The sequence below is a fragment of the Centroberyx affinis genome, unplaced genomic scaffold, assembly GCF_046629955.1.
Source record: "Centroberyx affinis isolate AG114_WGS23_722 - 3 ecotype Tasmania unplaced genomic scaffold, CSIRO-AGI_Caff_v1 ptg003483l_1, whole genome shotgun sequence".
In the NCBI taxonomy this organism is placed as follows: domain Eukaryota; kingdom Metazoa; phylum Chordata; class Actinopteri; order Beryciformes; family Berycidae; genus Centroberyx; species Centroberyx affinis.
This window is the reverse complement of record NW_027281442.1, coordinates 20381-43372: the sequence shown is the minus strand read 5'-3', so window position 1 is coordinate 43372 and position 22992 is coordinate 20381. Positions and strand designations below refer to the sequence as shown.

At 41.8% G+C, this 22992-nt stretch overlaps 1 protein-coding gene across 2 annotated transcripts; it reads right to left on the bottom strand.

Annotated features, from left to right (window-relative positions):
• Positions 1-747: 747 nt before the first annotated feature.
• On the bottom strand, positions 748-22992 carry vstm2b (V-set and transmembrane domain containing 2B). Of its 2 annotated transcripts, XM_071539664.1 has the most exons (5): positions 22390-22992; positions 21592-21779; positions 20315-20344; positions 19146-19605; positions 748-1896 (listed from the first exon to the last, which is right to left on the bottom strand). In XM_071539664.1, exons 1-5 carry the CDS (start codon positions 22460-22462, stop codon positions 1808-1810), a joined length of 840 nt encoding a protein of 279 aa, XP_071395765.1. In that variant the 5' UTR covers positions 22463-22992; the 3' UTR covers positions 748-1807. The 2 variants fall into 2 exon arrangements, with proteins under 2 accessions (XP_071395765.1, XP_071395766.1); XM_071539665.1 differs by lacking the exon at positions 22390-22992 and having other exon boundaries at positions 21592-21772.

Below are 22992 nucleotides of genomic sequence, written 5' to 3'. Positions count from 1 at the left end.
CCGGGTCTCCGATAATGGCCGGGGCCGTGGTCGACACGAACAAATAAAGGCCGGCCCCAAATACAGGCCGGGGAAAAAAACAAAGGAAACAAGCGTGAATTTGCAATAACTGCAACCACGTACTGTGCGGCTATAGGCCGCCAAAATGGGGAAATTTTTGTGGACCAACCAACCAACCGACCGACCGACAGAGCGAGCTATAGAGCTGCTGGTCGCAGCTAAAAACAACGGTGGATACCAGTAAACTCCTAGCGGAAGTCTCTGGAGCATGCAGCCGTCGATTACCGTAATTATCATAATGCATTGCAGTAACAAAAAAACGGCTACCTAACGAACCCAAACAGAAGCAGATCAGAAAACACGGAGGCTTCGTACTAAAATATGAGCAAATATACTTATCAAACAGAGGGAATTAGAAATAAAGGCCTGTCTCTAATATAAACTTGCTTCCAATAAAGGCCTGGTAGCCTGTGCAGTTGAGGTAAATAAAGGCCCGGGCCAATATTAGAGGAAATACGGTAGTCTGCTACTAAAGAAAAAGGTTCCCAGACTGTGGTTGGTGATAATCACGTCCAGAGAAGAGGAAAATGATGTCGCTTGTTCCCTGTATTTTCCTCATCCTATTTTGAATAAAGCTCCATGGCAAAAGAAAGCCGTTCACATGTGACACCTTTCAAATCTATCTTTTATTACAAAAACAACAACCTTCATTTCAACTGCTGTTGGCAAGATACCAATAAGTTCATTTTTTGTCTCATATAAATGAATGTCTCACTTTGATCACCATATCTTTAATAAAAATAAACATTATTGGAGGTGACTAACAACAACAATGGTAAGGTGTGCCTTATCTTAATCAAAATATATCAGCTTATTATTTGTTGTTTACATCATGGAACACATCTTTTAGAACAGAAGTGTGTGCGTGTGTGTGTGTGTGTGTGTGTGTGTGTGTGTGTGTATGTGTATGTGCATATGTGTGTGTGTGTGTGTGTACGAGCGGGCGTGTGGGTGCGTGTGTGTAGGTAGGGGGGTGGACAGAACATACATTAGACTCACACACTGTCTGGATGGAGGGTGGCTCGGTAACATGTAGATGGCTGGTTTGGGACTGACGTGGATGCTGAACAACATGGCTACTGTAAATAATGTAAACGCTTAACAGCTCATGCAAACCAAACCCCCATATTTAAAAAAAACCAAAAAAAAAAACCATGAAGACCAGATATCTTCCATAAAACAAATGGAACAGATTATGCTCAAATCAAAGGCAGCAGGGCCATTTAAATGGTGCGTGTCGTCATATGAGCAGATATCACAGTGGAAATGCTGTAAAAGAAATGTGAAAGTGAAACTAGGAAGGTGATATCTGCTTTAGAATTCAGAAAGGAGGGCCATGCGTGAAGCAGATGCTATGCGGAGTAGAGGCAGCGCTTCATGTGGCCACACTGTATAGGCTGTGTGTGGATCAGTAGTGACGCTCCTATTCACAAACAGCAGATTCCTCCTCTCCACATCACGTTCCCAGTCATGTATTTCGCTCCGCTCCTCTCGTTTCAGTCCGTTAAGTCCGAGGAGCGTCGTTCTCCGCCTTTTTATTCAGTCTTTCTTCTCGTTCATTGTCCCCTGACTTCCTCTCCTTCCTTTTTGTTTGCATTGCATTTCACTCACTGCGGTGACGTGTCGCAACGGTATACATCTATTTAATATGATCCTATTTCCCTTGGTCGGTACTGACTGACTGTTGCTTGGTTTTTGTTTGGTACGTAAAGTGAGAGCGTTGCAGGTCAGTTTGGTTGAAGTCTCTTCAGTGGGCCAACAGGAAGGGGAGGAGCTTATGCAGGAAGAGGAGAGTGATGAAAAGGAGAGGGTCCATGGTGCTCATCACGCCACAACCTGGATGGATGAGACAGAGGGAGAGAAAGGTAGAGACAGAGGAAGAGTATGAGGGAAGGAAAGAGAGGACAGTTAGAACACATTTCACATCACATTTATCTTGTTAATTACATTAACCATGTCAGTATCTGCTTTTCCATTTAATGGTGCTCCATGTATCATTTTAACCCTCTTCCTATTTTGTGCCGTAAAGCAATACCCTTTGTGCTGTAAAGCAATTCATCTGATTTCCCTCCATAACCAACCTGGTTACACACAATGCAACATGTGGTGTGGAGGCTGGTAGAGGCTGCCAATCTTCAGTGATGGTTTTGTTTGTTTACAGTAATTATACCTATGTTTCAAAATGAAAGTGGTAATGTTTTATTGATGTTAAAATGCTACATATGGCACCTTTAAATTCTGAATTTGACCAGCTGTCATAATGATAAAGCCATCATGTTTATATCATCCACATATAAACATGATGTTGACCCATAAAAACATAAGTTCTTGCCCCCCTCAATTATGTCACATTTTCTATGATTTTGTGTTCTCAGGTCTTGAAAAAGAAATCTCCTTCTCAATGAGAAGTGAAGTGTATAAGATGGCTGGTTTCAGGCTAGTCATGGTTGGTGTTTGACCACGGAAGCACGTAAGAGCAGTCCGTACTGAGGACAGTCTTCATTTCTCATAAAAACACACACACACACACACACACACACACACACCCACGCTGGTAGTAGAACTCTAACGTTACAGTAACAAAGTGCTTACACTTCCCTACCAACAAAAGTGCTTGAGTGGATGCCGAACTAGGTATGAGAAACACAAACAATTTACAAATAAATACTATTTATAAACCTCTGGGTTGGCAGGCACCGCCAGACGTAGTAGCCGCTGTCACCCTAAGCCCGGGTGCCAGACGCTACTAAGGCTTGCTGGCCCCACAAGACACCAAGGCCAAGTCTGGAAGGGTAGAGGCCACTTGAATCAACCCACCAGACGCAAGACTGACTTAAGGAGGGAGATATCATCTGCAACTGGGGGCCTGCCCGGACACAATAATGGCTGCCTAGGCTCCCCTCCTTCCCCTTCTTGGGAGGGAATAAAGAGGGCGGAGCTCTACTAACTGCTTCAAATAGAAGTCCGGTCTGCTGAGCAAGAACCCTCCTCAATGATGTCTTAAATAAGTTATGTGTAGTAGTAGTAGTAGCCTAATATATGCTGTCATGTTAACAGGCTAGTGTAACTAAACCCCAAAGCCTGACATCTAATTTTACCATTAGATGTCAGACTTTGGGGTTTAGTTACGCTAAGTTACGCTAAGTTAAGCATGCTACTGAAATGACCATCTGCTATTGGCTGATCTTTGGTGCCAGGTGATATCACCACCTGCTGTACTCTATATAAGATGACATCACCTGGCACCAAAGATCAGCCAATAGCAGATGGTCATTTCAGTAGCATGCTTTTTACCATTCAGGCTTTACACGGATTTGGGTTTGGGGTTTAGATACTCTTTAAGGAAAGCAAAAAGTATGTTCAGATCACTTTACTAAGGAGTTGTTCATGAAAACCCTGCTCGCCTGCTGAAACTTGAAGGCAGGGGGTGTGCCAACTTTATTTACCTTGACTGAAAGCATAGTAAAGTCCAGAAGGTAAGCTATTGTTTGTGTTCTTATTGTTGGTAGCTTGAGTATTAGAGTATTGATCCAGTGAATTTTATTCCCCAATTGTATTTGACACTGTTTTGATATATGCCATTCAATACCCTTGCTACGCTTTCCAGTGATGCAACCACTGCTGCTTGTGAAGAAGGCAAGATGAGGACACATTGAGGTAATGTACTTTAGATGAATACTTTAGATCAATTGATGGAATACATGGTTGGGGCAAATGGGAAACATGTGCTCTCGGATCTGAGTCATCAAAATTTGACGATGAGGGTATTATCTGCTCTGTAACAGAAGCACGATGAGTTACAAATTGGATTGATAACTATTTTTCATCCCTACCATGATCTCCATTCTTCCTCAGAATAAGTGAGACAAACATTGTCGAAGCTGAATCCTCAGATACAAAATCTGTGGAGGGAACCTAACAATGACACAATGACACTTTCAAATCATTGCACATAATGAATTTTTGGCTACATATGGGAAATGTATTGAATATAACTGTAATCTGTATAAATACTATTAGCAATCTAAAAAGGGAACAAATTTGTCAATCTGCACTTAAAACTCATTCCATATCTCAAGTAAAAAGATTATGGAGACGAAACATCAACACGTGTCACTCTCCCAAAACCTGGAGAGCATACTGTATGAGTCAGAACATAAGTTGGAAAGGTTTTAACCGTGCCCTTTAAAAACTTCAGTCTCCTTTTTTTTTTGTACTTTGCAGTTACAGTTAAGAGACAGCCCCTCCACTCCCCCTCCTGCCACTGGAGGAACAACCTGACCATCAGTGTTCAAGAAGAATCAATTACACGGCTTCAAGACAAGCAGTTCCTCCTTTCAAGATTCCACGGGGACTGTAAAAACATGTTTTTCACAGGTTTTCCAGATAAAACACATTTAGAGCTGTTTAGGAACAGGACCTTGCTATTAGATTTGATGTGTCACACCTTCCCTCCTACAAGAGTCAGACTGTACAGAATGTGCAGACCTAGCTCAATAGAACTGAGGCAGACACAAATGATAACCAAAATCTAAAACATTTTCTATATCTAGCTTGGGGAACAAAATTAATTCCACTGACCAGTTTTAACAGTTCTATACTATTAACTATAGAAAAAGTGACAAAGGTGCATCTGTGATTTTCACTTTTCTAACACAATAAGGAGCCTGTACAGACCAGGGAAAACAATTGTAACATTAGTTTTTATTTACATTTATCTACTGTATTTTATGATGAGCTTGAGTCAACTGTAACATGAAAATAGACCTACGGTAATTAAGCATGCATGTTTCATTTCATGTATTTTATTATTGCATTCTCTTGTCCATGTCTGCTTGTTGCTATGAAGAGAGGAGAGGGCTTCCTAGGCCCTCAATGGATCATCAATGCCTTATTGATATGAATGATTTCTGTTGTATTGGGGACAATGGAAGCTGATGACAAGCCATCTATAGTGCATTAGAAATCCAGAAATCCAAACTGGGACTTCAGCTACTTGACTAGACTCTATGGTTCACAGTGCAGTTTGGATTATAGATGTATTATAGATTAACAAGATTATAAAATTACCTTCCAAAATAGTCAGTGTGCAGAAGTTTACTGGCAAAAAGAATAATAACTCTAGGCTTGCAGCAACACGTGCACTTATATGTAAATATTCTCTGACACTGAAAATGTCAGTATTGCTTTTTTCCATGGAAGCTGATACTGGACTCTGTCCTATTCATCCAGCAGAAAAATATAAAATTAGCAGTTTAGCCTGCATGATTTTATTTTTTATTTATTTAACATCTATTTAACCAGGCAAGTAAATTAAGAACAAATTCTTATTCACAATGACGGCCTGGGAAGCTGCAAAATGCCTCTTGGATGGGTAACTGGGGGAAAGGGGAGGGAAAAAGAAATAAAGTAATAACTACTACTAGAAGAGTGATGTAGTTTGATAGTGTGCAGCTATAGAGGAGTGATCTAGTTTGATAGTGTACAGCAGAGGAGTGAAGTGTCTCACTTCTAGCTGACTGACTTCTTCTGACTGGCTCTTGAAGAGCGCAGTACTGTGTCGGCTGTGCTGTGGTAAAAAAATCCATTTGTCAAAAATGTCCCCAAGTGGATCACTCCTCTGAAATCCAGTTTTTCTTGGACATGCATTTTCCCACTATCCCCGACTGACACAAGTCAGCCACGCCACAATCTGACAAGACTGAACTGAACGAATGTGAAATATGGAAACACATGACACACTAGAGCCTCCCAGCAAGGCCAGCTGCTCTATAATGGCTAACAGACAGACAAAGAAATGGAGACAGCAGGGACAGAGGTGAATTCCTTCTCCCCTGTCTTAATTCATTTCTCCTGCACAGAGCTATCCCCTTTCTCCTTTCCCTGATGGATGGTAGATGGTTGGAGGAGTCAAGAAGAGGCCAAGCAACAGGACAGACCTTGTCTGACATTCCTATTCTAGTGGCAGGTTTTATTTTTTTCTTTCTTCCCTCCTTTTACTGTCTTTCTTTCTTTCTTTTCATTCTGACTCTTGGCAGCCTGAGAGGGCAGGAGGTAACATGCAAAGGTGAATCATTGTATAGGAGAGAAAGAGGCAGAATAGGAAGCTCTCAGCCCAGAGTATTAAAAGCAATATGTATCCAACAACGCCCAAACTATTTTCTCTTTGGTGGAATATCAAACAAAGTTGAGCTGGCTTTCACAAAAAGAGATCAAGCAAAACCCACTTAATATCCTGTAATAGATAAAACCTCTCTACTCGTGTGTAGCTAAATCCTCATCCTGATCATTATGATTGTTATAGTCACCATCCACATTAACATTGACAGTTAGCAAACACAGTCATGAGCCAAACCCAAAGCATAATCCCTTCTCCTGGAAGTTCATCAAAGACGCTGTTCTCAGAAACAATCACAGTGACTGATAGCACAAAGCATCCAGCACCACCCTAAAGTTTGACGGTACCTTCAAATTTTAGATCTGTTGGTCTTGTTTGGTCCAATAAAACGGTACAGGACAAGTGTCAATGTATTGGTGTATCTATGATCATATAGTCTGCAATGTAGATGATGTCACCCTCACTTCTCCAAAGCAAGCAGTAAATATTTGGTGGATAGCACCAAAGTACAACTGATAGGAATAAATCTAAAAGAATAATTCCATACTGTAACACTTTTTTGAGTTGTAAACTGGCATTTGTATATATTGTATGTATATGATGTAGTATGTATATGATGTATATGATGGCATGTTAAGCCCTTTGAGATATGCCTGAGATGAAAGGCTATATAAATAAACATGCCTTGACTTGACTTGACTATTTTGTACTACGTAGTTTTGAAATACAACGGCAGTTATATTGTCAACATTTGAATGTGCCGGAGCCATATTTATCTCACTAAACCTGGCTCAGTTTGCCCTCCAGTGGTTAAAATGAACAGCTGGTGTTCAATTTAAATGCAGCCATGTTCAAGGACAATTGTCCTAAGATACATCATTTGGCAAAAATATTGCCACTCAGCCTATAAGTGCGTGCACATGCCCATATACACGCCATCCCGTTCCCTTTCATGCCCAATGTCTTGCATTTTATTAAATCGCACAGTGGGCAAAGAGAAGCTCATACTAGGTGCAGAATTACTCTTTAAAGTAATCCGCAACTTTTTCACATAAATAAATGTCTGTTTTGCTACTCTCTTTTGCAAATTGATACCATATTCAACCTGTAGCCAGTTAATGAAAGCTTTAATCTCTTTCCCAGGAAGAATCTGCAGCACAGGAAGCGATGGGTTTTCTGTTTACAGACGCAACAACAGGGGTTTGTTTAGAATGAATATAAGAAATATAGAATGCTGCAGTGTACACTGAGTGTCTTTATTATCACAATATATTGGGCCATACTGAGTGCAAAACACCGAAGCAATGACTGCTTATCACCAACAATGTCACCAAAATCAAGAAAAACAAGAATCTTGCTGTTTATTTTAACCTGTTACTTTGTTGCATTTTCATTTTTCAATGTGCTTCATGAGCTGCCAGCCTCTACTGTGTATTCACCAGTGGTATTAAATTGATTTCTGAATCTCTTTCCTGATTCAATATATTCAATATAAGCAAAATTACCTCTCGAAAAATACAATACAGGACTCAGAGGAAAACAAATAAAATGTTCCCATCTGGGTGCATTTTTAGCACATAAAGGTAAAACAAATCTTAAAAGAGACTGCTCGGGATATGGATTTAAGCGCTTTAGGTACCATGATTTTCAACCAATTTTTCTGAAAGATAAACAACTAAATTATGGGATAATCTGGGAGAACAGACATGGCTTAGAGAGTATTAGCTAAAAGATATGCAGGTAAAACAGAACAGAGACTGAGCAGTGAGCACACACTTACCTCTGAAGAGTCTAATTTGCTGTGCAGCACACAGTGAAGTGGCAGTTTGACACATACATGCATGCATATTCACACACACACACACACACACACACACACATATGAACACACATGCTTGCGTGATCGCATCTTATTCATTGGACAAGCACTTTAATTAGTAGATGCCGGATCACGTGGCTCACAACATTTCTCTCTCTTTCAAATTTAAATATATTCAGAGAAGAAAAAAGGCAACTCATGTTGCCATTCCTCCCTCTCTCAGCCATTTTTCTCTTGAATAACATAATTATATTCTGAGAAAATGAAAGGCTACTAAGCTTGTCATTTTGCTTGATGTGAACCAGGTTTCCATTGATTTCTCCAACATATGTCTCATGACATTCTGAAAAGTTGTATTATTTGTGCAAGAAAATGTTTTTATTCAACTGTGATAAGTTGTCAACAGCTGTGCATAATGTCACATCTAAAATACTTTTGTGCTAAATTTGAGAATGCCAAACAAAAATGACATTATAGAATAATTCCCTGATCTTCAAAGGCAAAGTGGACCATAACCAATGTGTCATATCATAGCAATTCTACTGAGACAGCTACAGTTCAGGTTGTTGCTCAAAGAATCTTTAGATCTGCTGAGAAAAAGTAACTTGTCACTGGGTTGTAACTGGAGTAGTGACTGGTCTGTGAAGCCCCGCCTCAGTGACATCAATCAAGTCTCAAATAACTGGAATTCAACTATTCTCTATTTGGCCGCCAAGAGGCACAGTGTCTCGCAGCCCTCCTCATGTCGTCACCTGCTGATAAAATCCTGGCCTTGATCGTAATTTTCTGATAAGCTGCAAGTGTCAGACTGTACGTTTTAACTTGAGGTGCATCTTGTTTTGCTCTTATTGACCCTAGCTATTTAGTTAAAGCTCACGTCTTAATCCCACGATGACATGCAGGATTCAAACTCATGCTGGTGCAAATAGGACTTAGCATTGATGGTTCACACTCAACCGGTTGAGCCACCGGGGCGCCCCTTCTCTACTTTGCTGTAATATGTGGTGCCATGTTTTAGACTGGTAAATTACAGGCAGTGACAAGACTCAAGTTTCCAAAGGGGATTGATTTGAAAAAAGATGTGTAAAACAGAGACATCATTGTTAAAAGAGGGGTAGAATGCTCTTTACACTCTTCACAGCAAAAAATAATAGCTGAATATATTGTTTAATGTAAGAAACAAGGAGTGCTCCGTTTATCTTATCTGTTTACATTATTAATTTGTATAAATACTGAACATTATTACTGTATGGAAATCCAGCACTGTAAATGTGACCGACCAGCAGACAATGCAGTCGATAGAGCCTCGCCTGTCATGGGGCTAAAAATTTGAAAATAGCATCAAAATAGCTTTGAAATAGCATCGAAATAGCATCAAGATAGCATCAAAGCATATAGTGTCTGCATAGCATCAATGGAATGCAATGGAATCAAAATAGTGTTGCGACTGAAATGGGCCACTTTCACATAGGACGTATAGATAAATTATTTGGAGTGAGTAAAGTAAATAGGTAAAACACAGGCCCTAACAGCATAATAGTGAGGACCTGGTTGTGGGAGTTGAAAGGCAGAGATACTGTACTGACTGCTCAACATGATTCCAGTTCGAAAGCAAAGTGAGACGGGGAAAGAGAAGTTTATGTGGAATAAAATCCTTGGCCTAAGAAATTTCTGAAACCAGTATAAAAAACAGGTAAATAATGGAAAATGGAAAGGCTGACAGGCAGAGGGTCTCTCTCTCTCTCTCTCTCTCTCTCTCTCTCTCTCACACACACACACACACACACAGTAGATAGTTTGGTTACCTAGCAATTCTTACTGAATCCGCTGAGGACACAGTAACATTTGAAGAGCTTCAGCAGCTTCTTAGCAGAGTATATTACTCACAGTAACCAGACTAACACTGTCAGTATTTACATCAGCATGCTCCTTCCATGTCCACCCATGAAACACATGAATTCAGACTTATGCAAAAAAGGAAACCCTATGAGATTTAAAAAGGAAAACAACACACACACCCTGCATGCACCCACAGAAACACACACACACACACACACACACACACAGAGCCCGTGTAGATGAGGGATTGGAACAGCTGTCAGGCCAGTGACAAACAGATTTTGCAAAGGGATGCCAAGGTCAGCTATGGTGGCCAGCACCATTGCCTTGTTGCATTCTGGGTATAGGTGCATATTCTGCGTCTGTCTTATTCTATTCCCTCTTCGTGTTCTCTCCCAAAGGCAGAGCTCATCAGTCACACAGCATTTTACTGCAGCATTACAGCGGCCTGTCAGTTCCTTTAAGGAGATTTTCATCCCGGTCCATTTTATTTAACTGTTTTACCTATGAATGCTGACTCTCTGTTTATGTGTTGTGATGCTGCTGTGATGTCTACGGAGAAAATGTGCACCCACCATGACTTTCTTTTCCTCAGAATACTCAAGTCGGTGTACACAGGGAGCCCCGGTGGCTCGCTGAGTAGAGCGCGTACCATAAGGCTCAGGCTCATGTCCTCCCCTCTCTCTCTCCCATACCTTCCTGTCTCTCTCTCACGCTGTCTCTATCAAATAAAGCATAAAATGCCTAAAAAATCATAAAAAAAAGTTGGTGTACACTACCATTTTTGATAATGTGTTACTACTTTATCCCAATAAAGGAAAGATTTATCTGAAAACACTTCAGTACTGTTAAAAAACAGCTATTGGTGATGTTCCTTGCATTTCTGGGTCTGTTTTGTTGTTTGGTGCTGTGACATCGAGACCTTTCCAGTGCTGCTACAATGGAGTTTGATAGCAGAACATTTTTCAGTCCCTCAATGCCGCCATTTTGCACAACATTCAACAATCATACAGGGAGAAATCCATCGTTGAAGAGGCAGAGAGACCAACTTCTCCACTGACAGCTTCAATAGACCAGAATGCAATGCAACCACAAGGCATGTTTTTCTTTTGAGTGAGGGCTTTCTTTTTCTCGAGTGTAAAAAAAAACTTTCTTGTTGTTACTATCGCTATTACTATCGCTCTCTCCACATATAACCCACAGCTGAATGCACTCAAGCCCCTTCTCCGGGGGTTGTTGAAAGGGATTCTGGGAAACGCAGGAAATCGCTAACTGCAGTAGAAGCAGATGAGGCATTTTGAGGGAAAGTGGGTGCAACAAAACAGTAAATTACAACACCTCATCACAAAATAATGCATTGCATGATTATATATAACAGTGTAAAGAGTGTCTGAGGGTGGATTTTTCCTTTAAATTCAACTTGACCAACTAAGATGGCTCTCAGTGCTACATGCCAAAAAAGGTAGTATGGTCCTTAGAAACGTCACAATTGATCTCAGTAGCTTCAGAATCAATGACCGCTGCTCGAAACCTCGTCCATATCTGGCATCTGACGGCAAAGCTGGGAGAGAAGGAAGAGTGAAGAGCGAGACAGCGATGGAGAGGGAGGGCAGGTTTATCTGTTACTGAGGCAAGGCCACCAAAATACAGATGAAAAATGAAAATATGAGAGGCAATTTGAGACACCTGACAGCTTATCTCCCCCCTCCCCCTGCCTGCCGCTGCCGCCGTCCTCCCCTCCCATATTAATTGTTTCTGCCACTCAGTCAGATGACATTGCAGAAAAGTGACAGATGCCTGCGTTTCTGAGCCCCCATCCCCTCCCCCTGCTCACAACACACACACACACACTTGTTCTCTCTCTCCCCTCTGCCATTGGCTGTTATTACTGTGGATAAGGCGGCAGAGCAGAGAGAGAGAGCGAGGCAATCTTTCAATTCTGCCACGCTGCTTTTTAACCTTCATCTGTTGTCAACTGCGTAGAGGAGATCAACTTAAAGGAAACAGGGAAAAATTGCCCAAGATGGATTCCTCTGGGTTCCTCTGTCAATGTAAAAGTGTCAGCGAGCCACTTAACTGTATTTGATTTAGTGTGAAACAGACACCGGTGGCCTGACTGGCTGACAGTCCACTGAAGGACTGAAATGTGAAAATATCAGCACACACCTCACCCATATTAAGCAGGTGTACTTTTGGATTTGAACCTGCGCTGGCCGCATGCTACCAAATTATAATGCCAATCCATTTAATCTAATTCTGGGCAAGGCCTGCAAGGTATTTGGAATCTAGCAACACTCATTTAACACCAAATCCCTAAATTTGTTTCATTCATGAATAGCAGACAACAATTTTCCCAGACAGGGCAGCTGAGATTGAGTTATTAGACTTGACTTTGAAGCTAGGTTGCAGATGTCAAGCTACTGTATCACAACCAGTGGATGTTGTAGTAAATAAAAAAGGAGGGTAAACTATGACCTCCAGTCAGTGATCATCATAATAAAAACCAATCATACCAATAAACAGGGTCATTTCAAAATCAAGTCCAACAACAAATCAACTCATTGCTGCATTGTCACAGTCACAGTAATTTATGACGTGTATAAAAGTCAAAAGAAGGGAGAGAGAGTTGAACACTAAGGGAATAGAGGGGGCTGAGTGTGACAGAGAAAGGACAGGAAACTACAGTAGCTACACAGACATGAAAAAAAAGAAAAACATGAACATGGAGAAAGAGGGAAAGGGAGAGAAAAATACCTAGAGGAACATGGAGACAGAGAGAGAGAAATAATTTAAGTCTTTACTAAAGGTTCGATGATGCACTTAACAAAAGGAGAGCTCGATTCCAGCAGCATTTCCGAGAAAAGCAGCTTCATACGCTTCATGTAGTTGAGGAGGGTTACGAGCACCATGCAGGATCATCTGGATTAAGATCACACAAGTGAATTGTTCTCTGATCAGCCTCTGCGCATCAGTGGGATGTAAAAATACTCCACACTGACACTTGGTCACTTCTTCTATCTAATTATATTGTCTGGTTTGAGGATATTCTGATCAAAATGTGTCACCATCAGTGACTGTCTGTTCTATATTTGTTCTCTCTGATCAAAATGAAATTATAGGCTGACATTTTAGCCTCTTGCAGTCTTGTTGTTTTATGTTTTGCTTTCCTTGCCCCGTCTATGCAGTTGCACATCTGATAAAAGGTCTAATGCAGAATCATTTGGTTAAGGAAAATGCACGTAAGGTTGGATGACAGATGTTAGAGATGGCATTACACTGTAGATATGGAGTTATTGTAGGTTAGCCTCTTCAAAATAAAGATTAGAAGTTCAAACATAACACTTTGATGCAATTATTCATGGATGACAATACATTTGATACTATGTCCATTCATGATCTGCAAAGTCAACATGGTCTATGTAAAATGTGGACTCAATGTTTGTAATTTAATGTAGGATATAGTCTGAAACAAGCACCATGCTGATTGTGTGTGTGCGTGTGCGTGTGTGTGTGCGTGTGTGTGATTAACCGAGCTGAAATTGAAATTCAGATTTTAACATATGCAATAGCTAAACCACAGAAGCTTTTAAATGCTTCATTAAATGCGTCAAATCAGAAGACAAGGATCAGAGGCTGGTCAGGTAGCGAGACCAGAGGGGAAGCAAGTCAATTAAAAATGTTCGAGCTGGATCATTCTCAGGTTGTTTTGAATGCCTTACACCCTGTGGAGAAAAGACTAGTCTGTATCTTAAATAGCTGCAGTTCTTTTGGTGCTGACGGTTTATTTAATTCTTGTGATCCACATGCCAACACTGACATTTCTCCTTTATTTTTTATTATGCATTTCCCAGCTGTGTGTGGAAAAATCCACCCTCCGATCCTCTTACGCTGTTAGATAACATCAATTTGTGATGTTCAATGCATTCCAGCAGATTTTTAGTGATGTAGTGTTGTAATTTACCTTTTCTGGTGTACCCACTTTCCCTCAACCTGCCTCGTCTACTAATACTAATGTGATTTCCTATGTTTCTCAGAATGGTTTTCATCCCTTACTCAAAAACGCAACATATCTTGCAGCTGCATTGCATTCTGGTCTGTTAAGGCTACTGCCGGGGGAGAAATTGGTATCTCTGCCTCTTCTGCGATGGATTTCTCCCTGTATGATTGTTGAACGTTGGTGCGAAATGGCGGCTCCAGAAAGAAGCCCTCACTCTTTGATTCTGGGGGACTGACACCAAAGCCTGATGTTTACTGTTGATGTTTTGGATTGCTGAAAAATGTTCTGCTATCAATCTCCACTGTCCATTGTCTATGTGGCCTGTTATCTGCAGGAATAACAAAAATACACCACCAACCAGCAAAATTGGCCCAGAGACACAAGGTACATCACCTATAGCTGTTTTTTTAACCGTGTTAAACTGTTTTAAGGTGGATTTCTTCCTTCTAGGCAGTTATCCATTAGATTTATTGAACTAGTGGTATGCCTGGAAGTCAGACAGTTCTCTACCTCGCTCTACTCTCTGTTGCATCTCTGATTTTTTGGGTGAACCAGAGCCGTTTCTTGCTATAAGCGGACTACGCAGCTGCATAGGGCCCCTGCGACTGCTAGGGGGCCCCGTTGCACCATCGTATTTTTGTCCTCCTCGAATGTAAATGGCCACTTTTGGTAACCAAGCATCCTCATGTGTTGTTCAAAAACAAATACATTATAAGCATATAATGGTGAAAATAAAATGCATTTATTGTATGCTAGATATATCAAAAAGCAGCTATTCTTTCGAGAGCTCTTTGCCTTACAAGCAAACCAATTTCAAAGTCAGCATCAGATTCTCAAGTATTGACGTACTACATTGTTGATGGCCTTCGGACAGATTGCTATTCCAGTATCTCACCGATACTATGGCGTCCAAAAGGACGTATCTTTCGGGAAATTAAAAAAGAAAACGGAAGAAAGCAGAGGAAAAACAACACTTGCAGAGCAGAAGTAAGACATATTAATTAAACGTGTAACCTGTTTTTATGGGCAATGTATTTCTACCAGTCAGCGATCGGTGTAAACTTACCTGAACCACTGGATAGCTAACGTTAGCTATGTAGGTTCACTACCTATAATACGAGCCAGCTATCTAGACCTAGCTAGCTTGCTAACCCTAGGAACACGCATTTTGTTTTCAGAGCTGGCTAGGCTAGCTAACATGCTCTATAGTATCATGGTATTATTGAACCACATGTGACCACATACTCGCTTTATGGTCAGAATTATCGGCACGGCAACCGCCTGTGCGCACCGTGAGGGGAGAACGGTAGGCGAAGGTCTGTTCAAACATCTGGCAATTTGTTTCTGCATTACTTATCAGCAAAAAAACGCATATGAAAATATGACATAAGACTTTGTTATTAACTGATAGGGTGTTCTGGTAAATTTGGCATGTATATAATCATTCAAACAGCTCGCATTTAGTAAGTGTTTCCCATAGGTTGACGATTTAGTTATGGCGGTGGTTGTTAACGGGAGGGGGGATTAAGGACCCTCATGCAGGATTATCATTACAAACACACGTTTCACAGCCTACTCAAGATCCCAAGGTTTCCAAATTGATTTATTTTATTTATTTATTTGTTGGTTTATTTAACAGGGACAGTGCACATTAATAAACATTGCTGTAAATGCGCCAGAGTTAGCCAAGAGGCTATTTTTCATCTGTAGTCCCTGGACAGATGTTACGGAGTCACCCTAAAAACAGAATATAATATATAATGTAATATAATATAAATATACCAAATATGTCATGCTGAATTACAGGGAAGTATGTATAAAATGATGCACAAGACATCTGGATCTTTCCATTTGATGTAATGGCGCAGCCATACAAAAATGCCGTTTTGGGTTTGAATACTTCACTCACTTCAATGATGCGTTGGAACGAGCAGATACAGAATATGTAGGTCTATATAACATTGTCCTACAGTATGAAAGAGGTATTTTTAAAGCTACTTAAGGGGGAATTTTTAAACTACAGTAACTATGGCAGGCCGTTTTAAAATGTAATCCTTAAAATGCACTAAATTAGGCACTAGTGCTTATTTTCTAATGATAACTATTCTTCCAGTTACTAGTCAATAATGTAATTTTACCAACGAACAGGTTTTGGATTTCAGACGTATTACAATATGAGTAATAATTATGATAAAATATGTTCATTCACCTAGAAACTTTGTGTCTCTGCAGGAGCACTTCTGAAATACTCCATCATCATCTTCCTCAGCAGACCCACAAACACCAGATGCAAGTACCTCTTGTCTGATTTGTGAAATTATTTTGCATAATATAGGCTATATATTATTGGATTGTTATTTGTCATTCGCACTTTTATCCTGATGGTAGTGTCATTTTGTAGTACTACATTTTATGTGTATTCTTGTTCATAAGTTTATAATTTATTCAAAGCATTCTGTTTTTGAAATATAATTTTATTTGTTCAGTATTTACATTTTGCATGTTTGTTTTGATTTTGATGTCTTAACAATGCAACTAAGTTTCTGAAATTAAAATACGTTTTTTATGTGAAAAATGCAGCATTCGGTCTGATTTATATGCATGTGGAATTTGTGTTGATGCAGATTTGATGTGTATTCATGAGTGCTTGAAATAGCGGGGGCGGGGGCGGGGGGGGCGGGGGGACTATGAAGAACTATGAAGCAGAAAACCACATAGATTTTCAGCATATAAATCATCATTCCGCTACGATATGATTCAAACATAGCAGCTCTGTCCTCCTCCAACTAGACCAGTAGGTTGCTATGAAGCCTATGGCTACATGAAGTTAATATGTATGAGTGTTCATGCATGAAGGTGTGCTTGCATGGGTGTAGCGCTCACCTACTGTGTTGGAAAATCTTTGTTATATTCAGAAGTTAACAAAAATGAGTCTGTTATCATGCTTATTTCTTTTTTTCCTGCAAACTGGATTACAGCACCCCACAAACAGCCAGTCCACTGAATAACATAACAATACACACACTTTTTGGAGGTGTGTATCAGAGAGGCACATCTGCTAGTGATGGACGAGCAATTTGCAATCACAGTTACTTCTATTTCCCTGGCTCCTAAGCCTTGTATTAGTGGGCAATGCTAGAGCTGATCACCATTTTGTCAACAAATATTTGTGGAAGAATGGGAAATGATAACATCTCTGTACCGAACGCTTAATGGACAACACAATAAGAGGCATTAAGCACTCAGGCTTGGAAGAGTGTCCAATAATGGAACTAGGGGTTTTATGCGCTGCATTGGTAATCATCCATAATACGACCAACAGATGTAGGTTACATAAACGAACGGTAGACACATGGTTTTAGAACTACTTTGACTTTGTTAATCAGCGGTTTGTTTGTGGTTATACTGGCAAAATTGATGGGCTTATTGGAAAGTAGATGGAAAGGTTGAAATCTTCCCCCAAGTTAGCAACACTGTGTCCAGTAATGGACCCTGTGATGTTAATGTTGGCAGGTATGGATTTATTGCAGTTCATCACTGAACCTGTGCTTTTGGCCCTGTCACAGGTCTGTCTGCTGGCAGTCAGTCTGCAGGGTCGGCCTCCACCGAGGATCAACCAGACCAGACTGGATAGATGATGCAGAGCCTGCCTGCGGCACAGGACTTTAATCTCACGCAAACACACACTCATGTAGTTACACATACATACACACACACATACACACAAGCACACATCCGTGCAGACATTTCTAATCAAATGCCACACACACACATATAGAAGCAGGGAGCTTCAGTGCTGATAAAGTCCTCTCCCTCGTCCCAGTGAGAAGCCTTTGAATAAGCGACCAAAGCTGTGGGAACACTTATTTGATATTCTTCTTCTCAAATTAGTCAGAAGACTTCAGCACACTGCATAGCAGACATCATGCCTTTTGAAAGGAGATCCACTTCAACTGCTAGACAGCAATCCTTCAACGCCAGTACATGGCCAAAACCTTGTGGGACTGAAACCCTCAACTCAAGTGTTGTAAGCAAGCTGCTCCAAACCACAGGCACTCCATACATCGGCACATTGCTAGGCAGGCATTTGCGTGTGTCCTGGTATTGTACAGAGCATCTTTCATGCAGTCCAACAGACTGACTGCTGCAACAGGGCTGACAGGGGCTCCTCTAGACTTCGATGAGATTCAATTATTCAGAAGTATGCTTCATCGAACAGCGCCGAGGCAGGGAGAAGAGCTATGGGGAGGTAGATTACAAGTCAGCCCCCCACCCCCCACCCGCCTCGCTCCCATCCCTCTCCCTGCCATCTGCCAACCCACTGGCAGAGGTGGTAATACATAGGTGTTACACATTCATACACAAGTCAACAAAAATGCTCCCTGACTGAAAGAGATTTGAAAAGTGTGACAGAAGGATATGAATAGATGATGAAGAGTGCTGTGCTGGCTGATCACACGCATTTTCACGGATACACCCGTGAGAACACACATATGTATGGGCACACAAATATTTATGCTGTCACACACGCTTTCATTGGAGACATCAGTGTGCACTGTAGATGAATGAGCAGCACAGAATGTTCAGAAGAGTGGCTACTGGGGCACATATATATAGAAATTTTGTTTCTGGTGAGGAATTTGTGGGTATGGGTTGGGGTCTCTTCCCTTTTTTACATGTTGAAGGTTCCAACACAACACAAATACAAACACACACACACACACACAAACACACATGCACATACATATGCTGTATAAATTTCATCGTAAATATCTCTGTCCATATTTCCCCTGCTTGCATAATATCTTCATGGCCAAATGAAAGACACGCTTCAGTGAACTAGAGATAATAACAGGATATCTGCATACATAGGATGTTATTATTTCAAGTTGAAGAAATAGAGCCATATGGAAGATGCTGTAGGAACTACACAGTCCCCGGATCCCCCGGTCAGGATCATTTCAGGCCCATGTATGTAAAACACAAGAAGATCACAAAAGGAGGAGAAATTGTATATAGGCTACATAAAATTCACCGGCAGGTGTTGTTTATCCAAGAGCATCACTAGAGTGCATCTCAGTATGAAATAGCTTCCATATTGAAAAAAAAAAAGGAAATGATAAATAAAGAGTGTTATCAAAGAGAAAGCAGCAGCGTGTTTCCTCAGAGACAGAGGACTAAGACAGACAGATACAGAGCAGCGCAGCAGGCACATAAGCTGTACATGTAAAGCTCAGACTGCTGCTCCCCTCTACCACCACTAGGGGTCACTGTAGCTCTTTTACACTTCCATCCCTCCAACCTTCACTCACCGGCTCCATGCTGCTGCCGGAGGATGGCTGCGTTCCCTGGCAGCGGTGAAGCCGAGGACTTGGCCACCGAGGTGGTGGTGGACGTGCTGGACGGGAGGAGGCCGGGTCCGGCCTGCTGAGGCACCCGAGGTTTCCCCTGCCCTGACCTTTGACCTCCTGCCTCCCCTCGACCGCCCTGGCCCAAGCCCTGCCCCTGGCCGGGCTCGGAGGTCGCCCTCCCTCCGCCGCCCAGCGCCGGGTTGCTGTTCCTCAGCGGCCAGCGGTTCTGGATGTGCGACACCGCCTCCTCGGCCACCATGCCGTCGCCCGGCGTGACGCGCAGCGTGGCCTGAACCGTAAATTCCTGAGTCTCGTCGGCCCACAGGTCAGACACGCGACACTCGTACACGCCCTCGTCCTCCTTCTTCACCTTGGACAGGCTGAGGCGGTGGGAGATGGCGTTGCCCTGAACCCGCACAGTCTGCAGACCGCAAGAATGAGGACAGACAGAGAGAGAGAGAGAGAGATGAGAATTAACGTGGCAATTGATGAGGCTTGCACAACAAACATTTCTAGTATGCAGTAATCAATCCAATAAGAGCAGTTTCGTCTTTCATGGCCTGAGATGGAGACATACGCACATCCCTAAAGTACCAACTCATGACCCCATATTAGCTGCTCAGCAAACCGACAGGTCAGTTCTTAACATATTATCACAGCAAAACTGTATTTAGCACTGTGAACTCAGTGTGAGGAGATGCCATGATCCAGGTTTGAAAAAACAATCCACAAAGAAAAGACTGGAGAAAATGGGACAGTGGGCAGAAATACACAGCTGGTCCACAGTGTCGACTGTATCAGACATTAGAGATTTATGGCAGATTTATGGCATTAAATGGTGTCATGTCATCAATAGACAAAGAGTGGTATTCAGCCTGAAGACAGGGGCATCTGTAACAGTGGAAGCTGTATTCCACTGTATTGCAATCTGTGCCTTAATCATAAGAGACACACCCCAGTCAGGTAGGTATTTTCAAACTGTAAAACTGCAAGACATTTTCTGTCAATATTGTTTATCGAATGCCAATCCTGTATTTGCTATTTGGAAAAAAACATTCTGCTAATCAGCACGCATTCACCAGCAAGGAATACAAATCCAAATCTGTGTAAACAGGGAAATGGACACTTACGCTTATTTTTGTGGCTTCCTTTGTAGCAACCTGAAAAAAGAAAACATTCTGAATAGCATGTATCCAAAAATTTTAATCTATTTCAACAAGAAATGCACCCTTCTATTGGGGAAAAAACACACATTGGTGACAACAATAAAAATTGCTTTTGCTTTCTCTCTTGGTGGAGAAAGCTGACAGCCTGGACAGAGCTGGTTACGTACAGTTCTCAAAGATGCCATTGATAACCTCTCTCTCTCTCTCTCTCTCCCTCTCTCTCTCTCTCTCGCTCTTTCCCCGTCTCTCTCTACCCCCACTGCATGTTTTAATGTGCTTAAACCGCAGAGGAAATGCCGCAGATGTGATTGTCCCTGATTCCTCCGACGACTGAAAAAGGCTCAGAGTGATTTGTCATGCCGAAAAGAAAATGAATCCCACTGCATCCTGCCACAATATTCTATCATAGCCGTTTTGGGCAGCGGACCTGAGAGGGATGTAATCACCCCCAACAGTCTTGATACCCAACAAGTGCTCTTTGTACTATGCGTGTGACATCGCCCTCATCCTGACTAATACCCATGCTACGTTGCGCATATCTGCTCATTGCGTCCTAATAAAGACCTATCAAACAAATGGTGCAGGAAAGAGGTCAGCCACACATATGGCGAGGACGTGATGATAAGCTGTCAGACTGCATCAGGCCTGGATAGATAACCCACTGCCTCGGCTTGCCTAATGCCACAGCTCCAATCACTGGTTGGCTTTCCTTATTGTTATAATTTGTATTTTCATATTTTACATTTTTATTGATGAAACTTAAATGGAAATTTAAGGAGAAATTGGGTCACTGCTGCAGCCAAGAATATAGATAAGAATGCAACAAATAGAACATATTGAATATTTAAGATATAATACAGATAAATAATTCTCTCTATGTTGCCTATTGAGAGATTTACAATGATTGCAGGCTTTACAAATTTACAGCACAGAGCAAGAGCATGCAGGGTGTGCAAATGTGGATTGTTGGCAATACAGATTTACAGTGCAGATGTGCAAGTGTGCATCAGTAGCTATTCAAATTATCAATTTTTTAGATGGAGGTAACATATGCACAGGAATGTGCTTAAAAATATGCAGCAGCTCTGGTGCAGAGATGTACACAAATATGTACAGGACATGTAGAGCAGATGCAAAGAGAACACACAACACCTCCCCCCACACACAAACACACACACACACACACACTGTGACCCCAGTTGCGTGTAATTTGGCTGAGGCAGTGTCAGTATTGCAGTTACCTTGGCTCTGTTGGCCGGGGCGCTGATCTGCAGTTCAGGAGGCAGTTCCTTAGGCACAGCCTCCTTCAGGTACCACCACTGGATCTCCAGAGACATGGGCGCCGAACCGACAGCCTTGAAGGCGCAGGGCATCTCCACATCCTCTCCCTCCCCGACACTTACATCTTTGGGGACTTCAGTAAATGAAGCTTCGGTACGAGAGCAATGGGAGAGAGGCAAGACAACAGGAGGAAAGATGAATGTGTAGTTAATGTGTAATTAATGTGTCCATGTGAAGTAGTTATTCTACACCTACCAAAGCCTAATGAATACAGAGTTTAACCTATGATCAGACTTTATCTTGCTATGAGTTATAGATTCAAATGATTTCATTTGAGCACCTGTGACCAATAATCTGCTTTAGGCTTTGACCAAATACTGTAAAGCCATTCTCCATGCCTCCCTGTGACTCTCCGTAATGCTGCGATCTGGGCACATTTGGACAGCTGAGGCACTGGGTCATGCCCTGTGTGTAATACTTCAATTTTTTTCTTTTGCCCAGTCACTCATTCCAATCTATTCATCCATTCACCCAGAAGGGAAAATATATAGTCAGAGGATAGCATAGTGTTGGACTTCAATATCGAACCGTTTCGACCACCTTAGACCAGCAGGAGATGCCGCTTCATCCTGCAGACAAGTGGCATTTTTTTGTGCGTGAACTACAGAATTTAAAAGCCATATAGCCTATACTTCAACACATTTCATTCCCCATTTTCGTTCTCTCTCCATTTCAGGTAACTTTGGGAGTTAACTTACCATTTGCGCAAACGATAAAGGGCGAATTGAGAAGCAAGTAATAAAGGAGGCTGTAGAGTCCTGTGTTTTCCATGTCACAGTAAGGCTAGTCAGACTCAGCAGGGGCATTAGACGGTCATTTGACCTGGATGTGTACCGTCCTGTTAAACTGCCTACTCAAACAACTCCAAATATGGGCATAGAACCACAATCCAGAGGCAGCCGTTGGATCAGCCAGGCAACATGTACAATCCAAAGGTGCGAGCAAACATAATTAATACCCCATTTGAGCGCAGAAAAACGAATAATACGAATAATTCTGCAGCAAATCAACCTAGTAGGTAATTTTATCCCCCTTTTGAAAAGGTCGACTCCTTTATTTCCCGTTGAGCGTCGTCTTTAAGTAGAAACCAAACTTCCCGGTCGACGGCAGAAACCTGCTCATCATCATCCAGCTTCCCTGGCGAAGGAAAGCTCTCCCGGGCGCCGCTCCAAGACCCATCACATAACCGTTCCTCTGTGTACGAGCACTGCAACACCAACAGCCCCGTCGGTCGTGGAGGACAAGTTTTCCACGACTCGATGTACAAACAAACAAGAATTATCGCGGAGAAGAGCCAAGGG